At 41.7% G+C, this 17119-nt stretch overlaps 2 protein-coding genes across 3 annotated transcripts; both read left to right on the top strand.

The window, feature by feature from the left end:
• Positions 1-980: 980 nt before the first annotated feature.
• LOC133139349 (galectin-2-like) lies at positions 981-16211 on the top strand. 2 transcript variants are annotated; one of them, XM_061258818.1, is made up of 4 exons: positions 981-1024; positions 14636-14712; positions 14814-14970; positions 15829-16211. In XM_061258818.1, the coding sequence occupies exons 1-4, from the start codon at positions 1019-1021 to the stop codon at positions 15973-15975; spliced, it is 387 nt and encodes a 128-aa protein (XP_061114802.1). In that variant the 5' UTR covers positions 981-1018; the 3' UTR covers positions 15976-16211. The 2 variants fall into 2 exon arrangements, with proteins under 2 accessions (XP_061114802.1, XP_061114801.1); XM_061258817.1 differs by lacking the exon at positions 981-1024 and adding an exon at positions 12498-12533.
• Positions 10148-11730, top strand: LOC133139350 (galectin-2-like). Its single transcript, XM_061258819.1, has 3 exons — positions 10148-10213; positions 10315-10471; positions 11364-11730. The coding sequence occupies exons 1-3, from the start codon at positions 10152-10154 to the stop codon at positions 11508-11510; spliced, it is 366 nt and encodes a 121-aa protein (XP_061114803.1). The 5' UTR covers positions 10148-10151; the 3' UTR covers positions 11511-11730.
• Positions 16212-17119: the final 908 nt, after the last annotated feature.

The following is a 17119-nucleotide window of genomic DNA, read 5'->3' as shown; positions in this document are numbered from 1 at the left end:
AACAAATGGCAGGGAAACTCAACCTCACACCCTACGTCCTACTAACCCTAGTACGAACATACACAAAAAACATCCATCCATCCCTTATCTTAATCCGCTTATACTGAACAGGGTCACAGGGGGGCTGGAGCCTATCCCAGCATACATTGGGCGAAAGGCAGGAATACACCCTGGACAGGTCGCCAGTCCATTGCAGGGCACATACACCATTCACTCACACACTCATACCTGCGGGCAATTTAGACTCTCCAATCAGCCTAACCTGCATGTCTTTGGACTGTGGGAGGAAACCGGAGTACCCTGAGGAAACCCACACAAACACGGGGAGAACATGCAAACTCCGCACAGAGAGGCCCCGGCCGACCAGGATTCGAACCCAGGACCTCCTTGCTGTGAGGCGGCAGTGTTACCCACTGCACCATCCGTGCCGCCACAAAAAACATTAATACTCTAATTCAACTGACGAAGTAGGATACTTATACCGAGGCTAGAATACACAAGACACTAAGCCTCTAATTCAGCTGACCAAACCGGAGTATATGAACAGCGATGGGGGTCTCAGACATAGAACCCCAGCTATCAGGAGCTCACAATGCTCTCCACTGAGACGGGCGATAACTCCTTCAACTTTTTTAAATGCATTTTTTAATGTGGAAAATGTAGCCTACTTATTCTGTAGGGTTTTATTCTTTTTCATTGTGCATGTATTTGCATTCTTTCATTTTCCTGTGGTACTAAAACAAATCTAGTCATGCGACATTTTGCAATCCTTTCCTGTGTATTCAGCACATTGCATTTTTCAGGAGAACTTACACAAAAAACACCCCCACTTTACTAAAACACCCACAAGTTAATATGTTCGGACAATTTTGATTCTACCACAGGCAATCACTCAATTTGATTGGTTAGAGTTTGCCAAATCCTGCCTTCTTAGCTCTCTCAGATACACATAAATACAGGCACCTGCCTTATATTCAGAACCGCACAGCTGTAAATACCGAACTACTGAACCGCCAAGATGACTGTAAGTGATGAGAATTATTTTAGTTTTGATTATGTATGATTTGATCTATTATTTTAGTACTGTTCGCCGGGTGAAAGTGACCTGGAACATTATTGGGATTTAAGAGCAATACATAAATAATAATTGTGTCAACATACTTAACAAATATTGTCTATCTCATTCCTAAAAACAATATAGATACATTATATGGTTAATGCCTGCTAATTAACTCTGCCAGATTATATTTAACAATTACCGCACCATTTATTTTTTGTGAAAAAGTTGTAATTCATACAAGAAATCCACGATAATGAAGAAACAAGGCTTTTATGACTATTGATGTTTATTGTTTTGAGCTGAAACATAAAACAAGCACCAAACATGTCACTTACTATAAAATAGATCTTTCAAAAATGGCAAATGTCATATGAAAAAGAATTCTGAAATACCACTGGATAACTGTGTGTGTATGTGTACACCTGTCTGCACTGGATAAAACAGAACACTGTGTGTGCATACCAGTCTACACACCACATGATGGTGTAAAACCCAACGCTAACCCAACGACGGAATTTAGCGAGGGCTGAAGGTATCAGCGTGCTCGTCCTTCTGGTGTTGCTGAAAGAATACTAATAGGGTTAAAAAGTAGTGGCCCCTATGCAGACAGTCTAGATCAGCCAATGAACAAACCACGATACAAAGGCAGTAGTACCACTCTGCCTTCCGCTCTTTACTGGTCCGGGGCTGACCCAGAATCTCCACAATAGGGCCAATAGATTCACCTTCGTTTATCTGACTCCATTTTAGAATAATAATTTAGATTAGTTATCCACATTAGTGGATGTCGTATTTATAATTTTGACTTGATCGCTATAGGAATCCTGTACTGAGAAGAACTCGCTGAACAATCCTCTGCTGGTACCACCGCATGTCACATCGCGCGTAATGTGCACGTCTCACGAACTGACTAGCTATCTGTAGTCATTACAGAGGTCGCAGGAATAGCTACTCTCGGGTATATCTGTTTACAGCCTAGGGACCCAAGCAGACCAACATAGCTACGGCTGTGCTCGACATGAATGAACTACCAAGCGGAGGCGAGGGATTTACCAACATAGGTCTACGGGTGCTATACGCCGTGATACAGTAAGTGGAAATAATCATCCTCCCTAGACCAGTTCGAGGGGGTAAACCACGCATTCCCTGTGTAACATTAAGTGTCAGTAAGAAAAACCAAACAGATCAAGTTTTAACAATTTTATTTTACCAGGCAGGTTACATACACGTAATTGCATACAAGTTCCAAATAAAAACATTACAATGCAAACCAAATTCCGGAGTCTTAAACGTCATACCTGGTAATAAAAGCTACATACGGGAGTCTGGCTACAGATACCCTGTACGTAGAAACTACGTGCACGGAGTGCACGGGAGGCTGATTGCATTCTCCCAGATTGCTTAGTTTGCTGTCCTTAAATCCAAATTCTGGCCTTTGATGTTCACCCATCTGTAATTTAGAGCCACGCCTCCCCAGGAAGCGCAGGGGGGTTGAGGCACATGGCTTTCACTGGGGCAGAGCTCCACACAGCTTCTCCTGGTTCGTTATGATGTACAGGGTTTGCTGTTGCAGAAATAAAATCATTGCACCAGTCGCACTGAAACAATCAGAATAATACCAAACATGAATATTATCTAAACTGACTTTGTCATGAAACATCCAATGCTGTACACATCATTTAGTGACTGAGTCAAGAGGGAGAGTAATAAAGGGTTCAGGAGAAGGTCGGGCCTGACAGGCCGTGCCCTCTGAAACCTTCCAGTGCCGTAAAGAATGTTGCCCTGTCGTAAGAGTTTTACGACTGGAGGCCTGAGTCTTCCCCCACAGGCTCCTGCCCGTATGGGTGTGGAGATAAGGGGGGGGTTCATGATGCATGCTCCTAAATTACTTTACAGCCACATATTCCACAATACCAGAGGAAGCCAGCAAGCTGACCAGCCCTGAGTGATAATGCCAGATTTCGGCCTTACAGATTCCTCTCTTGACCCCATGGGGCAAACATAACACACTCCCAAGGGGTCACTATGAAGGCCGTGGCTGTGTATATAATTCCCTGCGGCTTGGGGTCTCAGTCCCGACATTGTCGGCAGCTGCAGGGGCTGAGCACCAAAGCAGCATGGGTAAAGGAGCTTAATAGGAGGATGATAATTTTGGTGATGACGGACCCTCAGAACACCCAGTCCCACCAGTCCCACCATGTGTAGGCGTCCTGAGCAGAGCTGGTAGAGGAGCCAGCCCTGGACGACCTGTTGCACCAGGTCCATTAGGTCAGTCAGAGACCACGCACACTGTCCAAAAGAGTGTCTTTCCACCACAGAGAGACGTCCACCTCCAGCGGAATTCTCCTCAGAACGCAGATCTGACCCCTTGTGAAGTCCTCAATCACTTCCAGTTGGTGAAGTGACTTGCTGGACAGGTCAGACCTCCACCTGTGAAGGAACTCATCTCGCTGGTGACGTACTACTGTCGGTGAGACACCTGGATGATTTCAGCATGGCCATACAAAAACTGAACACTAATACCTCTGGTGTCATAATGGGAAAAAGATGGTTACGCATATAGATCATAGCAGGATGTTTCATGACAATCAGTGCGAGTGGTGAATATGGCTTCTATGCCCCTTATAGTGATATCCACCAATATGGTGATTTAATTTATATACCTGATTCTGCACTACTATGCAGATTGAGCATATGGTAGTGGAATTTGGATAGACCAGGTTTGGGTAAATCAAAAGAAAGAAAACTAAGAATCCGATACAACCGGTAGTTATTTACAACAAACATATAAACATTACATACATACATAAATGCTGTGGGTAATGAATATTTTCCCTTTGTTCTGACACAATTTACCTATGCCAGTCTAAGGCTTCAATGAGCTCCCTTAAGACATGCCTAGGAGACGTGTGCAGACAAAGGTCCAGAATATCTTGTATGACAGCAGTAAGCAAATCCTCAGCATATGTTCTGCAGGCTAAGTCACGCTCGATGGTACGGGTCTGATGAAAAAGGAAATGGCTGATAGAATTGAAGCGCCTGCGCTCCAATTCTTACTGATTGGAATATATTTTTATTGACAATTGATTATGTTTGAAACCAGTGATCAGCTGGTTTACCAAACATGCTGAAAATTAGGATTATCAATTATCCTATAAATATTTGGACGACAAGTCTAAATACTCAGAAACTAAATCATTGAGCCGTGCCTATAGCCATGCATACGTTTGTACAACACTGCAGTATGTTGCATAGAGAATGCTAACAGAACACTGGAAAGTATATAGTTCACATGCCCCATTACAAGATTTATAATTCAGTTATTTTACTTTTAAAAATAAACATTTATTCGGGGTGAATATCTGCATAAATCCAGATATCCAATCAAGAATTGATCCTAAACAAAGAGATCAAAACATAACAAATTATACACTTCATTTGGAGTGCAGGTTCACTGTTCTAAAGACAAGTGACATAATAGGTGACAGACAAAGTGGGGGAGGAAAAACAACAGTCAAGGAGACAACAGTGGAGAGCTAGGAGGGAATGACCCATAAGCCAGTCTTTGCCAAAAATGACCCCCCTTATGAAGTTTTAATGCCCAGGGAATAAAACAAGAGAAGAAATTGCTTCTACTCATTATTTTTAAATTTGCTTAAGCATTTTCCATTTGGAACACCTTCTTCCAAAATATAAGCCAATTTATTTCCCCTAGGTTATAAATACCTCTCTGGTCGTAAACGTCTTCCCCAGCAGTGACAGATAATGCTGGCCACTGTTAGGTCAGTAAACTTTAAGGGTTAATTTTTGTCATTGACTGGTTTATCTGTGGTCTAGGAAATATTTTAATATATATATTTTGTGTTAGTGGGAGAAACCACACAAACATACAATTAGATTTAGGTACACACATGCCTCAGTTAATCTAACTGGCAACCAAGTAAGTATGTTAGTTTTCCTAACATTTCCTAAATGGCATGCAAAGACGTGCAGTATACCGTATTATAATATAAATCCTCTGCATTCACAGTGGTGGAGTTAAATCACACAAAGTGAAACAGAGGAAACAATATGGTGCACCAAGATGCACTATACGTTTGGCCTATGCCTATATATAATTAAATTTATCCAATAGGACAAATTATATAATCAGGGATTTCATCCTGTTTTACAACAGATGTATCCCCACTAGGGCAAATCCTATGTGACATCTATTATAGAACATTTGGTAGATTTAATTTACACATGTCTATACCAAATGTCTCACAAACTATAGCCTATGTATTTAATTATAAGTATACAACTGTTACTGATACAGGTAGCACAGGCCAGAGGACTCAGTTTCCAGCAGCTCAGAAAGACAGAAATTCTGTGAGGCGACACCCGACACCAGTCTCAGAGGTCTCGCATAGGCCCCACATGCAGCTGATTCCCCAACCTTGTAGCAGCGCATCAGAGGGGTGGAGACTTGTATCTGCTGTGGCACCCAGCGGCCCTGTGACGTAACATCAGGCCCAGTACACAGAGGTATAGTGACCACCGGTACAGGCCTCCCAAACTCTGTTTCTAGAGCTGGAACTTAAAACCTAGGCTATGCTCCTGACTCAGCAGTCAGTCGCAACTTATAATTATACACTTAAATAAGATGAAGAAGCTTGCCACCTTTAACAGAGCTCAAACTTACTCCACAAGTAATATTATATATATGTGCATGTTGTCATGTTGCACATCTACGGGCAGCCATCAAAAATAATACTTATATACTTCCAATTGCGACATGCTTGTTTCTAAAACCGTTCCTACTGTAGCCTATTTGCTGTTTAAGCTAATAGCCACAGTCACACAGCACAGTTACAAAAACATGCATACCACCATTTCTCTCTCTCTGCCCTCTACCATGATCGCGCTACATACCCTGAGGGGTAGTAACCTGCAAATATGGCTGGTTTCTACGGTCCCAGTCCTATCCGGGATATGTCGATCCCCTACACAGTATTCATGCAGCAAAATAACACAACTTTCCCTAACATTACTGATAGAAAGAAACCATGCTACTCACCACACCAAGGATCGCAAAACCAGATGGAAGGAAAACCACACACCCGGAGTAACGGGTATCATGCCGGGTTGCACAACACCACCAGAAGGAGCAAACTTCAGACACCTCATCCCTTGTAAGCCTCAAATCTTACATTGGATGAAAGCAGATCACGTCGGCAGACGAATCTGACATGAATGGAATTAGATCACGTCGAGGTCACCAACTGTAAAACCCAACGCTAACCCAACGACGGAATTTAGCGAGGGCTGAAGGTATCAGCGTGCTCGTCCTTCTGGTGTTGCTGAAAGAATACTAATAGGGTTAAAAAGTAGTGGCCCCTATGCAGACAGTCTAGATCAGCCAATGAACAAACCACGATACAAAGGCAGTAGTACCACTCTGCCTTCCGCTCTTTACTGGTCCGGGGCTGACCCAGAATCTCCACAATAGGGCCAATAGATTCACCTTCGTTTATCTGACTCCATTTTAGAATAATAATTTAGATTAGTTATCCACATTAGTGGATGTCGTATTTATAATTTTGACTTGATCGCTATAGGAATCCTGTACTGAGAAGAACTCGCTGAACAATCCTCTGCTGGTACCACCGCATGTCACATCGCGCGTAATGTGCACGTCTCACGAACTGACTAGCTATCTGTAGTCATTACAGAGGTCGCAGGAATAGCTACTCTCGGGTATATCTGTTTACAGCCTAGGGACCCAAGCAGACCAACATAGCTACGGCTGTGCTCGACATGAATGAACTACCAAGCGGAGGCGAGGGATTTACCAACATAGGTCTACGGGTGCTATACGCCGTGATACAGTAAGTGGAAATAATCATCCTCCCTAGACCAGTTCGAGGGGGTAAACCACGCATTCCCTGTGTAACATTAAGTGTCAGTAAGAAAAACCAAACAGATCAAGTTTTAACAATTTTATTTTACCAGGCAGGTTACATACACGTAATTGCATACAAGTTCCAAATAAAAACATTACAATGCAAACCAAATTCCGGAGTCTTAAACGTCATACCTGGTAATAAAAGCTACATACGGGAGTCTGGCTACAGATACCCTGTACGTAGAAACTACGTGCACGGAGTGCACGGGAGGCTGATTGCATTCTCCCAGATTGCTTAGTTTGCTGTCCTTAAATCCAAATTCTGGCCTTTGATGTTCACCCATCTGTAATTTAGAGCCACGCCTCCCCAGGAAGCGCAGGGGGGTTGAGGCACATGGCTTTCACTGGGGCAGAGCTCCACACAGCTTCTCCTGGTTCGTTATGATGTACAGGGTTTGCTGTTGCAGAAATAAAATCATTGCACCAGTCGCACTGAAACAATCAGAATAATACCAAACATGAATATTATCTAAACTGACTTTGTCATGAAACATCCAATGCTGTACACATCATTTAGTGACTGAGTCAAGAGGGAGAGTAATAAAGGGTTCAGGAGAAGGTCGGGCCTGACAGGCCGTGCCCTCTGAAACCTTCCAGTGCCGTAAAGAATGTTGCCCTGTCGTAAGAGTTTTACGACTGGAGGCCTGAGTCTTCCCCCACAGGCTCCTGCCCGTATGGGTGTGGAGATAAGGGGGGGGTTCATGATGCATGCTCCTAAATTACTTTACAGCCACATATTCCACAATACCAGAGGAAGCCAGCAAGCTGACCAGCCCTGAGTGATAATGCCAGATTTCGGCCTTACAATGGACAGAATTTCAGTATGAGTATTATCTCCTGCATGTGGTATGTGTTTTTGTGTCCTCTGATAGTCTTCTTCTGATAATATTGATGGATAAATGTAGTAACGCACAGACTGTGAGGCAAAACAATTTATCTGCTTTGTCCATCCCCGAATATGCATGTGTGTGTGTCTGCATGTGTCTGTGTGTGCATTTGTGTACATGCGTGAGTGTGCTTGATATCCACAGAGAAACAAAGAGGTGATTTTAAAAATAAATATGTTGCGGGAATCTTAGTCCAATAATTCATTGGACAGTGCCACATTTTTTGTCATTTTGGTTCTGTGCTCTAGCACTTTGAGTTTGAGGATATAAGGATATAATGACAAGGAGGTTGAAGTGCAGACATTCAGCTTCAATCTGAATGTATTTTCATCCATATCTGATGGACTGATTAGAAATAACAGCACCTTTTGCACATGGTCCCCCCATTTTAAGGTACTACAGGTATTTGTTGAATTGGCTTCACAGATGTGTTCTGTTGGGCATGTATATTCATTTATGTCGTCGCTGAATGCAGAAGAGAGCTGTTGATGTCTAGTCTTGACTCTAGACTTTGCAATTGCCTTCGGAGATTGCTGTTGGGCTGTGATAAAATTAGGAAGACAGCAGTGTCGATGCAAGTTAAGCTGGTCGTCATAAGGCTCATGAAATGAAAATCAATCAATGAGGAACATTGCAAAAACCCTGGGCATGACAACATTTGGGTTCAGTTTGGTTCATTATTAACAAGAAAACAACTGGTGAACTCAATTATGTCAATAGACCCAGTAGAGTTGGAATAGTACACCAGCAGGACTACAGAGAGTACACTACAAGATGCACACCACTGATAAGCCTGACTAACAGAAAGGCAAGATTTGTTTACTAAAAAGCACCTAAAAGAGCCTCAAGAGTTCTGGAACAAAGTCTTGTGCACAGAGGAGACAAAGATTAACATGTACCAGAGTGATGGAGGAAAAAAGGGATTGCCCAAGATTCAAAGCATACCATTTCCTCCGTGAAACATGGGGAGGGCGTGTTTTGGCTTGGGGCTGTTTGGCTGCTAATGGAACAGGCTCACTTATCTTCATCGATGATGTGACTGCAGACCGAAGTTGAGCAATGATTTCTGAAGTCGACAGAAATATTTTATCTGCTCAGAGAAAACCAAATGCCTCCAAACTTGTTGGACGGCACTTCACCATGCAACAAGTCCCCCCCATCAGACCCCTCCAACTTATCCAGAATGCAGCAGCTCGTCTGGTCTTCAACCTTCCCAAATACTCACACGTCACCCCCCTGCTTACTTCCCTCCACTGGCTGCCTGTCATGGCTCGCATGAAATTCAAAACATTGGTGCTAGCCTTCCAAGCAGTTCAGGGGTCTTCCCCAGCTTACCTACAAAAAAACATCAGACCCTACACCCTTGCCAGACCTCTTTGTTCAGCCTCCACAGGCCACTTGGTATCTCCCCCTCTCTGAACCTCCACCTCACGCTCACGACTACTGTCTGTTCTGGCTCCACGGTGGTGGAACAAACTCCCCGTTGAGGTCAGAACTGTAGAATCTCTCCCCACCTTCAAGCGCAAACTGAAGACGCACCTCTTCAAGCAGCACCTCTCCCCATCCCTCCCTACCTCCATGTGAACCTTAATTGTTGTCTTTGTGATTTACGTTGTGTTTCGGTATTTTTAGTTGGCTAGGTAAGCAGTATTTGGATAGTTAAGTTTTGGCACTTTTGCTTTGTTGTTTGGTTATTTATTTGTTGTTTAAAAAAAATAAAAAAAATAAAAAATAAGGCCCTGGTCCTTATCTTTGTTGTACGGGTAGCAATTGAAATTGTACTTCCCTCTAGGGTCTTTCAGCGCACTTATCCCTGGTTATGGGTATGCACTTTGTTGTACGTCGCTCTGGATAAGATGTAAAAGTCAATGACCCGAAACATACTGCAGATTCAATCACTGGATATGAATCCAACTGAACATGCATTTTACATGCTGAAATTAAAATTCAAGCCGACCGTCTTCACTTCAACCTCATTGTCATTTGTCATTGTATCCTTTCAAACTCAAAATCCTAGAGTACAGAACCAAAATAACAAAAAAATTTGTCACTGTCCAATGAATTATGGTGCTCACTGTATGTGCAGAGGTGTGAGGGCAAATTAGAGATGATGGTAATATGAGAAGAAGTGAAGACCCCTTTTTGGTCCATATTTACCATGATCTGTTAATGTTTCCTGCCTAAGAGAACTGAAAGAGTGAATGCATAATCACAAGAAAAATGTTTTATGTTTTTACCATAGGCCGAGTGCAAACACATGTGCTTCAAGTCAGGAATGGAACTAAAAGTCACTGGGAGCCCTAACAGCAATGCAGTCCGGTGAGCCATTGCTGCTTCTGTATGCTCTTGGTAAACTTCTTGCTGTCTTCATCCATGTTCATCCATCACCCATGCATTGTGTGGCTCTCTTTCTCTCCCAGTTTTGTGATCGAAGTGAGAGAATCTGATGAAAATATTGCGCTGCACTTTACCCCGACCTTCCCTGGTACCATAATCATGAACTCCAGGAAGGATGGAGTCTGGGGTGAGGAAGTGAGATCTTCACACTTCCCTTACCAGTATTTGCAGGAGTTTGTGGTGAGTCCTGAGACAGGGAGATGCTCTGTTGGAGGTGCTGAAAGGACACTTTGTCCAGTCCTCTGTACCTGTGTCCAATGGATCAGTTTGTGATTCGGTATCGGTGTCATAGGGGGGCATGGGGAGGGGGGTTGCTACAGTAGAGGCAGAGATTCATGGGAAATATTCCAACAAATGAATTCAATATGAAGTACATTGCATCCTATAGTATGTTCTTTATTCAAGACCAACAAGGTAAAAAATAGGTTTATACAAAAATGGATATACTGTGTTGTCTGAATGTATTTGTAGAGTGATAAATAATGTTCCAAAATATATGTAATTTACACAAATCTGTTTTTTATGCTAACAATAGCTAATACTAGACTCCAAAGGCAATCAAAAGCCTAGAATCAAGACTAGATACTGAAAGACTTCTTATACCTGCACCAAGGGAGCGATTGAATACACCAGTCTAATCGGAAACAGCCTAGAAGCCAACTGTCCAATAACTTTTCATCCACAAAAAAAGAGGAGACGATGTATAAAATGGATGTAAGTCCTACACAGATCACCTGGTGTGGATGTAAATATCCTCAAATTAAAGGTGGCAGTACATTTACATAATTTAAAATCTAATGTGCTGGAGTACAATGCCAGAAGGACAGAAATTGTACCACTGTCCAAATATTTTTGGACTGCACTGTAAATATAAATGATATTAATGTAGATCAAGACCTTGATATTTATTCTTGGATCACTTGTTGCCTTTTGATTTCATCGTTTTTTAACTGCAGTCTTTTTTTCTTTTCTTTTTTTTAATGAATTTTTTGACTTCCTTTTTGGTAATCTGTCTGGTATCTCTCATGCCTTCTCTCCCCCATTCCCCATGTTCTCTCCTTCTCTCCTCCAGGTGACCATAACCTTCACGGACACTGCATTTTACATTAATCTGCATGATGGCCATATGTTGGAGTTCCCCAACCGTCTGAGAAAAATGAAATACGATTTCATTAAGATTTATGATGATGTCAAGGTCGATGACATTGATATGAAATAAAGACCAACCAGGAGGTGCTGGACATCTCCTTTCTGGCCCCTGATTGGCTGCTCTGCTTCTGCTTCCTGGTGCCTTCCTAAAGCTTTGTCCCTCCCAGAGATCAGTGCACTTAATCCTGTGCTTCTCTGAAACATTTACTAGAGACCCTCTGACATCTGTCAAAACTCACTGCGTATGATAATCATTTCAGCTTCAACAATAAATCTCTATCATGAGTAAATCTGCGTGTGGCACTTTATTGGGGGGAGAGGGGTCCAGTTCTTTCTACAAGTGAGTAAGTGCACTTTGTGCCGGATCTCGCTCTACCTTCAAAAGGTGCGCGGATTAATGCGCTCAACCAGCGGAAGATGGATACGTGTGTTCAGCGGCTATAGTTGGAAATGTCTAACTTCTCTGAAGAAAAACGGCTCTAATTTTTACTATTTTTTTCCTGCACATGTATTTCTAATTCACACGATAATTCAGAAGGATACTTATGCCGAGGCTAGAATACACAAGACACTAAGCCTCTAATTCAGCTGACCAAACCGGAGTACATGAACAGCGATGGGGGTCTCAGACATAGAACCCCAGCTATCAGGAGCTCACAAAGCTCTCCACTGAGACGGGCGATAACTCCTTCAACTTTTTTAAATGCATTTTTTAATGTGGAAAATGTAGCCTACTTATTCTGTAGGGTTGTATTCTTTTTCATTGTGCATGTATTTGCATTCTTTCATTTTCCTGTGGTACTAAAACAAATCTAGTCATGCGACATTTTGCAATCCTTTCCTGTGTATTCGACACATTGCATTTTTCAGGAGAACGTACACAAAAAACACCCCCACTTTACTAAAACACCCACAAGTTAGTATGTTTGGACAATTTTGATTCTACCACAGGCAATCACTCAATTTGATTGGTTAGAGCTTGCCAAATCCTGCCTTCTTAGCTCTCTCAGATACACATAAATACAGGCACTATGCCTTATATTCAGAACCGCACAGCTGTAACTACCGAACTACTGATACCGCCAAGATGACTGTAAGTGATGAGAATTATTTTAGTTTTGATGATGTATGATTTGATCTATTATTTTAGTACTGTTCGCCGGGTCAAAGTGACCTGGAACATTATTGGGATTTAAGAGTAATACATAAATAATAATTGTGTCAACATACTTAACAAATATTGTCTATCTCATTCCTAAAAACAATATAGATACAATATATGGTTACTGCCTGCTAATTAACTCTGCCAGATTATATTTAACAATTACAGCACCATTTATTTTTTGTGAAAAAGAAATCCACGATAATGAAGAAACAAGGCTTTTATGACTATTGATGTTTATTGTTTTGAGCTGAAACATAAAACAAGTACCAAACATGTCACTTATTATAAAATAGATCTTTCAAAAATGGCAAATGTCATTTGAAAAAGAATTCTGAAATACCACTGGATAACTGTGTGTGTATGTGTATACCTGTCTGCACTGGATAAAAGAGAGCACTGTGTGCATACCAGTCTACACACCACATGATGGACAGAATTTCAGTATGAGTATTATCTCCTGCATGTGGTATGTGTTTTTGTGTCCTCTGATAGTCTTCTTCTGATAATATTGATGGATAAATGTAGTAACGCACAGACTGTGAGGCAAAACAATTTATCTGCTTTGTCCTTCCCCGAATATGCATGTGTGTGTGTCTGCATGTGTTTGTGTGTGCATTTGTGTACATGCGTGAGTGTGCTTGATATCCACAGAGAAACAAAGAGGTGATTTAAAAAATAAATATGTTGAGGGAATCTTAGTCCAATAATTCATTGGACAGTGCCACATTTTTTGTCATTTTGGTTCTGTGCTCTAGCACATTGACTTTGAGGATATAAGGATATAATGACAAGGAGGTGGAAGTGCAGACATTCAGCTTCAATCTGAATGTATTTTCATCCATATCTGATGGACTGATTAGAAATAACAGCACCTTTTGCACATGGTCCCCCCATTTTAAGGTACTACAGGTATTTGTTGAATTGGCTTCACAGATGTGTTCTGTTGGGCAGGTCTATTCATTTATGTCGTCGGTGAATGCAGAAGAGAGCTGTTGATGTCTAGTCTTGACTCTAGACTTTGCAATTGCCTTTGGAGATTGCTGTTGGGCTGTGATAAAATTAGGAAGACAGCAGTGTCGATGCAAGTTAAGCTGGTCGTCATAAGGCTCATGAAATGAAAATCAATCAATGAGGAACATTGCAGAAACCCTGGGCATGACAACATTTGGGTTCAGTTTGGTTCATTATTAACAAGAAAACAACTGGTGAACTCAATTTATCAATAGACCCAGTAGAGCTGGAGTAGTACACCAGCAGGACTACAGAGAGTACACGACAAGAGGCACACCACTGATAAGCCTGACTAACAGAAAGGCAAGATTTGTTTGCTAAAAAGCACCTAAAAGAGCCCCAAGAGCTCTGGAACAAAGTCTTGTGCACAGAGGAGATAAAGATTAACATGTACCAGAGTGATGGAGGAAAAAAGGGATTTCCCAAGATTCAAAGCATACCATTTCCTCCGTGAAACATGGGGGAGGGCGTGTTTTGGCTTGGGCCTGTTTGGCTGCTAGTGGAACAGGCTCACTGATCTTCATCGATGATGCAATTGCAGACCGAAGTTGAGCAATGATTTCTGAAGTCGACAGAAATATTTTATCTGCTCAGAGAAAACCAAATGCCTCCAAACTTGTTGGACGGCACTTCACCATGCAAAAAGTCAATGACCTGAAACATACTGCAGATTCAATCACTGGATATGAATCCAATTGAACATGCATTTTACATGCTGAAATTAAAATTCAAGCCGACCGTCTTCACTTCAACCTCATTGTCATTTGTCATTGTATCCTTTCAAACTCAAAATTCTAGAGTACAGAAATAACAAAAAAAATGTGTCACTGTCCAATGAATTATGGTGCTCACTGTCTGTGCAGAGGTGTGAGGGCAAATTAGAGATGAAGGTAATGTGAGAAGACGTGAAGACCCCTTTTTGGTCCATATTTACCATGATCTGTTAATGTTTTCTGCCTAAGAGAACTGAAAGAGTGAATGCATAATCACAAGAAAAATGTTTTATGTTTTGACCATAGGTCGAGTTCAAGAACATGAGCTTCAAGTCAGGAATGGAACTAAAAGTCACTGGGAGCCCTAACAAGAATGCATCCCGGTGAGCCATTGCTGCCTCTGTGTGCTCTTGGTAAACCTCTTGCTGTCTTCATCCATGTTCATCCATCACCCATGCATTGTGTGGCTCTCTTTCTCTCCAAGTTTTGTGATCGAAGTGAGAGAATCTGATGAAAATATTGCGCTGCACTTTACCCCGACCTTCTGTGGTGTCATCATCATGAACTCCATGAAGGACGGAGTCTGGGGTGAGGAAGTGAGATCTTCACACTTCCCTTACCAGTGTTTGCAGGAGTTTGTGGTGAGTCCTGAGACAGGGAGATGCTCTGTTGGAGGTGCTGAAAGGACACTTTGTCCAGTCCTCTGTACCTGTGTCCAATGGATCAGTTTGTGATTCGGTATCGGTGTCATAGGGGGGCATGGGGAGGGGGGTTGCTACTGTAACCACAAGGCAGACATTCATGGGAAATATTCCAGCAAATGAATTCAATGTGCAGTACATTGCATCCTATAGTATGTTCTTTATTCAAGACCAACTACGTAAAAAATAAGTTTATACAAAAATGGATATACTGTGTTGTCTGAATGTATTTGTAGAGTGATAAATAATGTTCCAAAATATATGTAATTGACACAAATCTGGTTTTTATGCTAACAATAGCTAATACCAGACTCCAAAGGCAATCAAAAGCCTATAATCAAGACTAGATACTGAAAGATTTCTTATACCTGCACCAAGGGAGCGATTGAATACACCAGTCTAATCGGAAACAGCCGAGAAGCCAACTGTCCAATAACTTTTCATCCACAAAAAAAGAGGAGATGATGTATAAAATGGATGTAATTCCTACACAGATCACCTGGTGTGAATGTAAATATCCTCAAATTAAAGGTGGCAGTACATTTTCATAATTTAAAATCCAATGTGCCAGAAGGACAGAAATTGTACCACTGTCCAAATATTTATGGACTGCACTGTAAATATAAATGATATAAATGTAGATCAAGACCTTGATATTTATTCTTGGATCACTTGTTGCCTTTTTATTTCATCATTTTTTAACTGTAGTCTTTTTTATACTTCCTTTTTGGTAATCTGTCTGGTATCTCTCATGCCTTCTCTCCCCCATTCCCCATGTTCTCTCCTTCTCTCCTCCAGGTGACCATAACCTTCACGGACACTGCATTTTACATTAATCTGCATGATGGCCATATGTTGGAGTTCCCCAACCGTCTGCAAAAAATGAGATACGATTTCATTAAGATTTTTGACGATGTCAAGGTCAATGGAATGGATATGAAATAAAGACCAACCAAGAGGTCCTGGACATCTCCTTTCTGGCCCCTGATTGGCTGCTCTGCTTCTGCTTCCTGGTGCCTTCCTACAGCTGTGCTACCAGTGCACTTTGTCCCTCCCAGAGATCAGTGCACTTAATCCAGTGCTTCTCTGATACATTTACCAGAGACCCTCTGACATCTATCAAAACTCACTGCATATGATAATCATTTCAGCTTCAATAATAAATCTCTATCATGAGTAAATCTGTGTGTGGCACTTTATTGGGGGAAGAGGGGTCCAGTTCTTTCTACAAGTGAGTACCGTGAATCCTCAAATTGTGTCCGGGATTCTATTTGAAGCCGGGCCTCGGATAATAGCCGGGGGCGTGGTCGATTTGGAAAAATAAAGGCCGGCACCATTTATTTTTTGTGAAAAAGTTGTAATTCATACAAGAAATCCACGATAATTAAGAAACAAGGCTTTTATGACTATTGATGTTTATTGTTTTGAGCTGAAACATAAAACAAGTACTGTAGGGCATTTTACATAAGTGTGCCTCTCTGCAGACCCCCAAAAGGAAACAGACTGTGTTGACCATGTTGACACAAGGTCAGCAAGGTTTGATGAAAAGACAGTGCTCGTCAATACAGGACTATTGCTCCCATCATTGTGCTGCCTCTGCGCAATTCTGCCACCTCAGTGGAATGCTCCCAGAACTGATGAGTTGAAATAGCACTGTATAAACCATGGGTTTTCCACATACAGTGTTTGGTGTCTTTAGATAGCTAATGGTGTGAGAAATACTTTGGTGTCATTGGTGGTGTAGTACACTGGTTGCTGAATAAAGATCTTGTAGGAATAAACCACAAGTAATGCAAGTTACCTGTGAGTCAGCATCCAGCTGTAATACAAAGGTTAGCCAGGTTTGTTGGACATACAGAGATGACATCAGCAGGACCATTGTTGTTACCTCCATCTTTATTTGATGATTTGTTGTTTTTCCAGAAAACCCTGGGTATATAGAGGGAAAGGTGGAATGGTTTGAGGAGACTCGTTAATACGACCTCCTGCGCACCATTCGCGTATAGCCATTAATATTGCATGCATTATATATATATATTTCTGCATTGCACATTATTGAATAAATTGTATTAATTTGAACTTGCATCCT

Source organism: Conger conger, chromosome 10 (assembly GCF_963514075.1).
Source record: "Conger conger chromosome 10, fConCon1.1, whole genome shotgun sequence".
In the NCBI taxonomy this organism is placed as follows: domain Eukaryota; kingdom Metazoa; phylum Chordata; class Actinopteri; order Anguilliformes; family Congridae; genus Conger; species Conger conger.
The sequence above is the reverse complement of the archived record's forward strand: the minus strand, read 5'-3'. Positions and strand labels throughout refer to the sequence as shown.

Bases quoted from the DNA above. Each gene is read 5' to 3' on its own strand.
- LOC133139350 (XM_061258819.1), top strand. From the start codon at position 10,152: ATGTGCTTCAAGTCAGGAATGGAACTAAAAGTCACTGGGAGCCCTAAC. The intron at 10,214-10,314 runs GTGAGCCATTGC...TTTCTCTCCCAG, and splicing joins CCTAACAGCAATGCAGTCCG to TTTTGTGATCGAAGTGAGAG. The intron at 10,472-11,363 runs GTGAGTCCTGAG...TCTCTCCTCCAG, and splicing joins AGTATTTGCAGGAGTTTGTG to GTGACCATAACCTTCACGGA.
- LOC133139349 (XM_061258818.1), top strand. The intron at 14,713-14,813 runs GTGAGCCATTGC...TTTCTCTCCAAG, and splicing joins CCTAACAAGAATGCATCCCG to TTTTGTGATCGAAGTGAGAG. The intron at 14,971-15,828 runs GTGAGTCCTGAG...TCTCTCCTCCAG, and splicing joins AGTGTTTGCAGGAGTTTGTG to GTGACCATAACCTTCACGGA.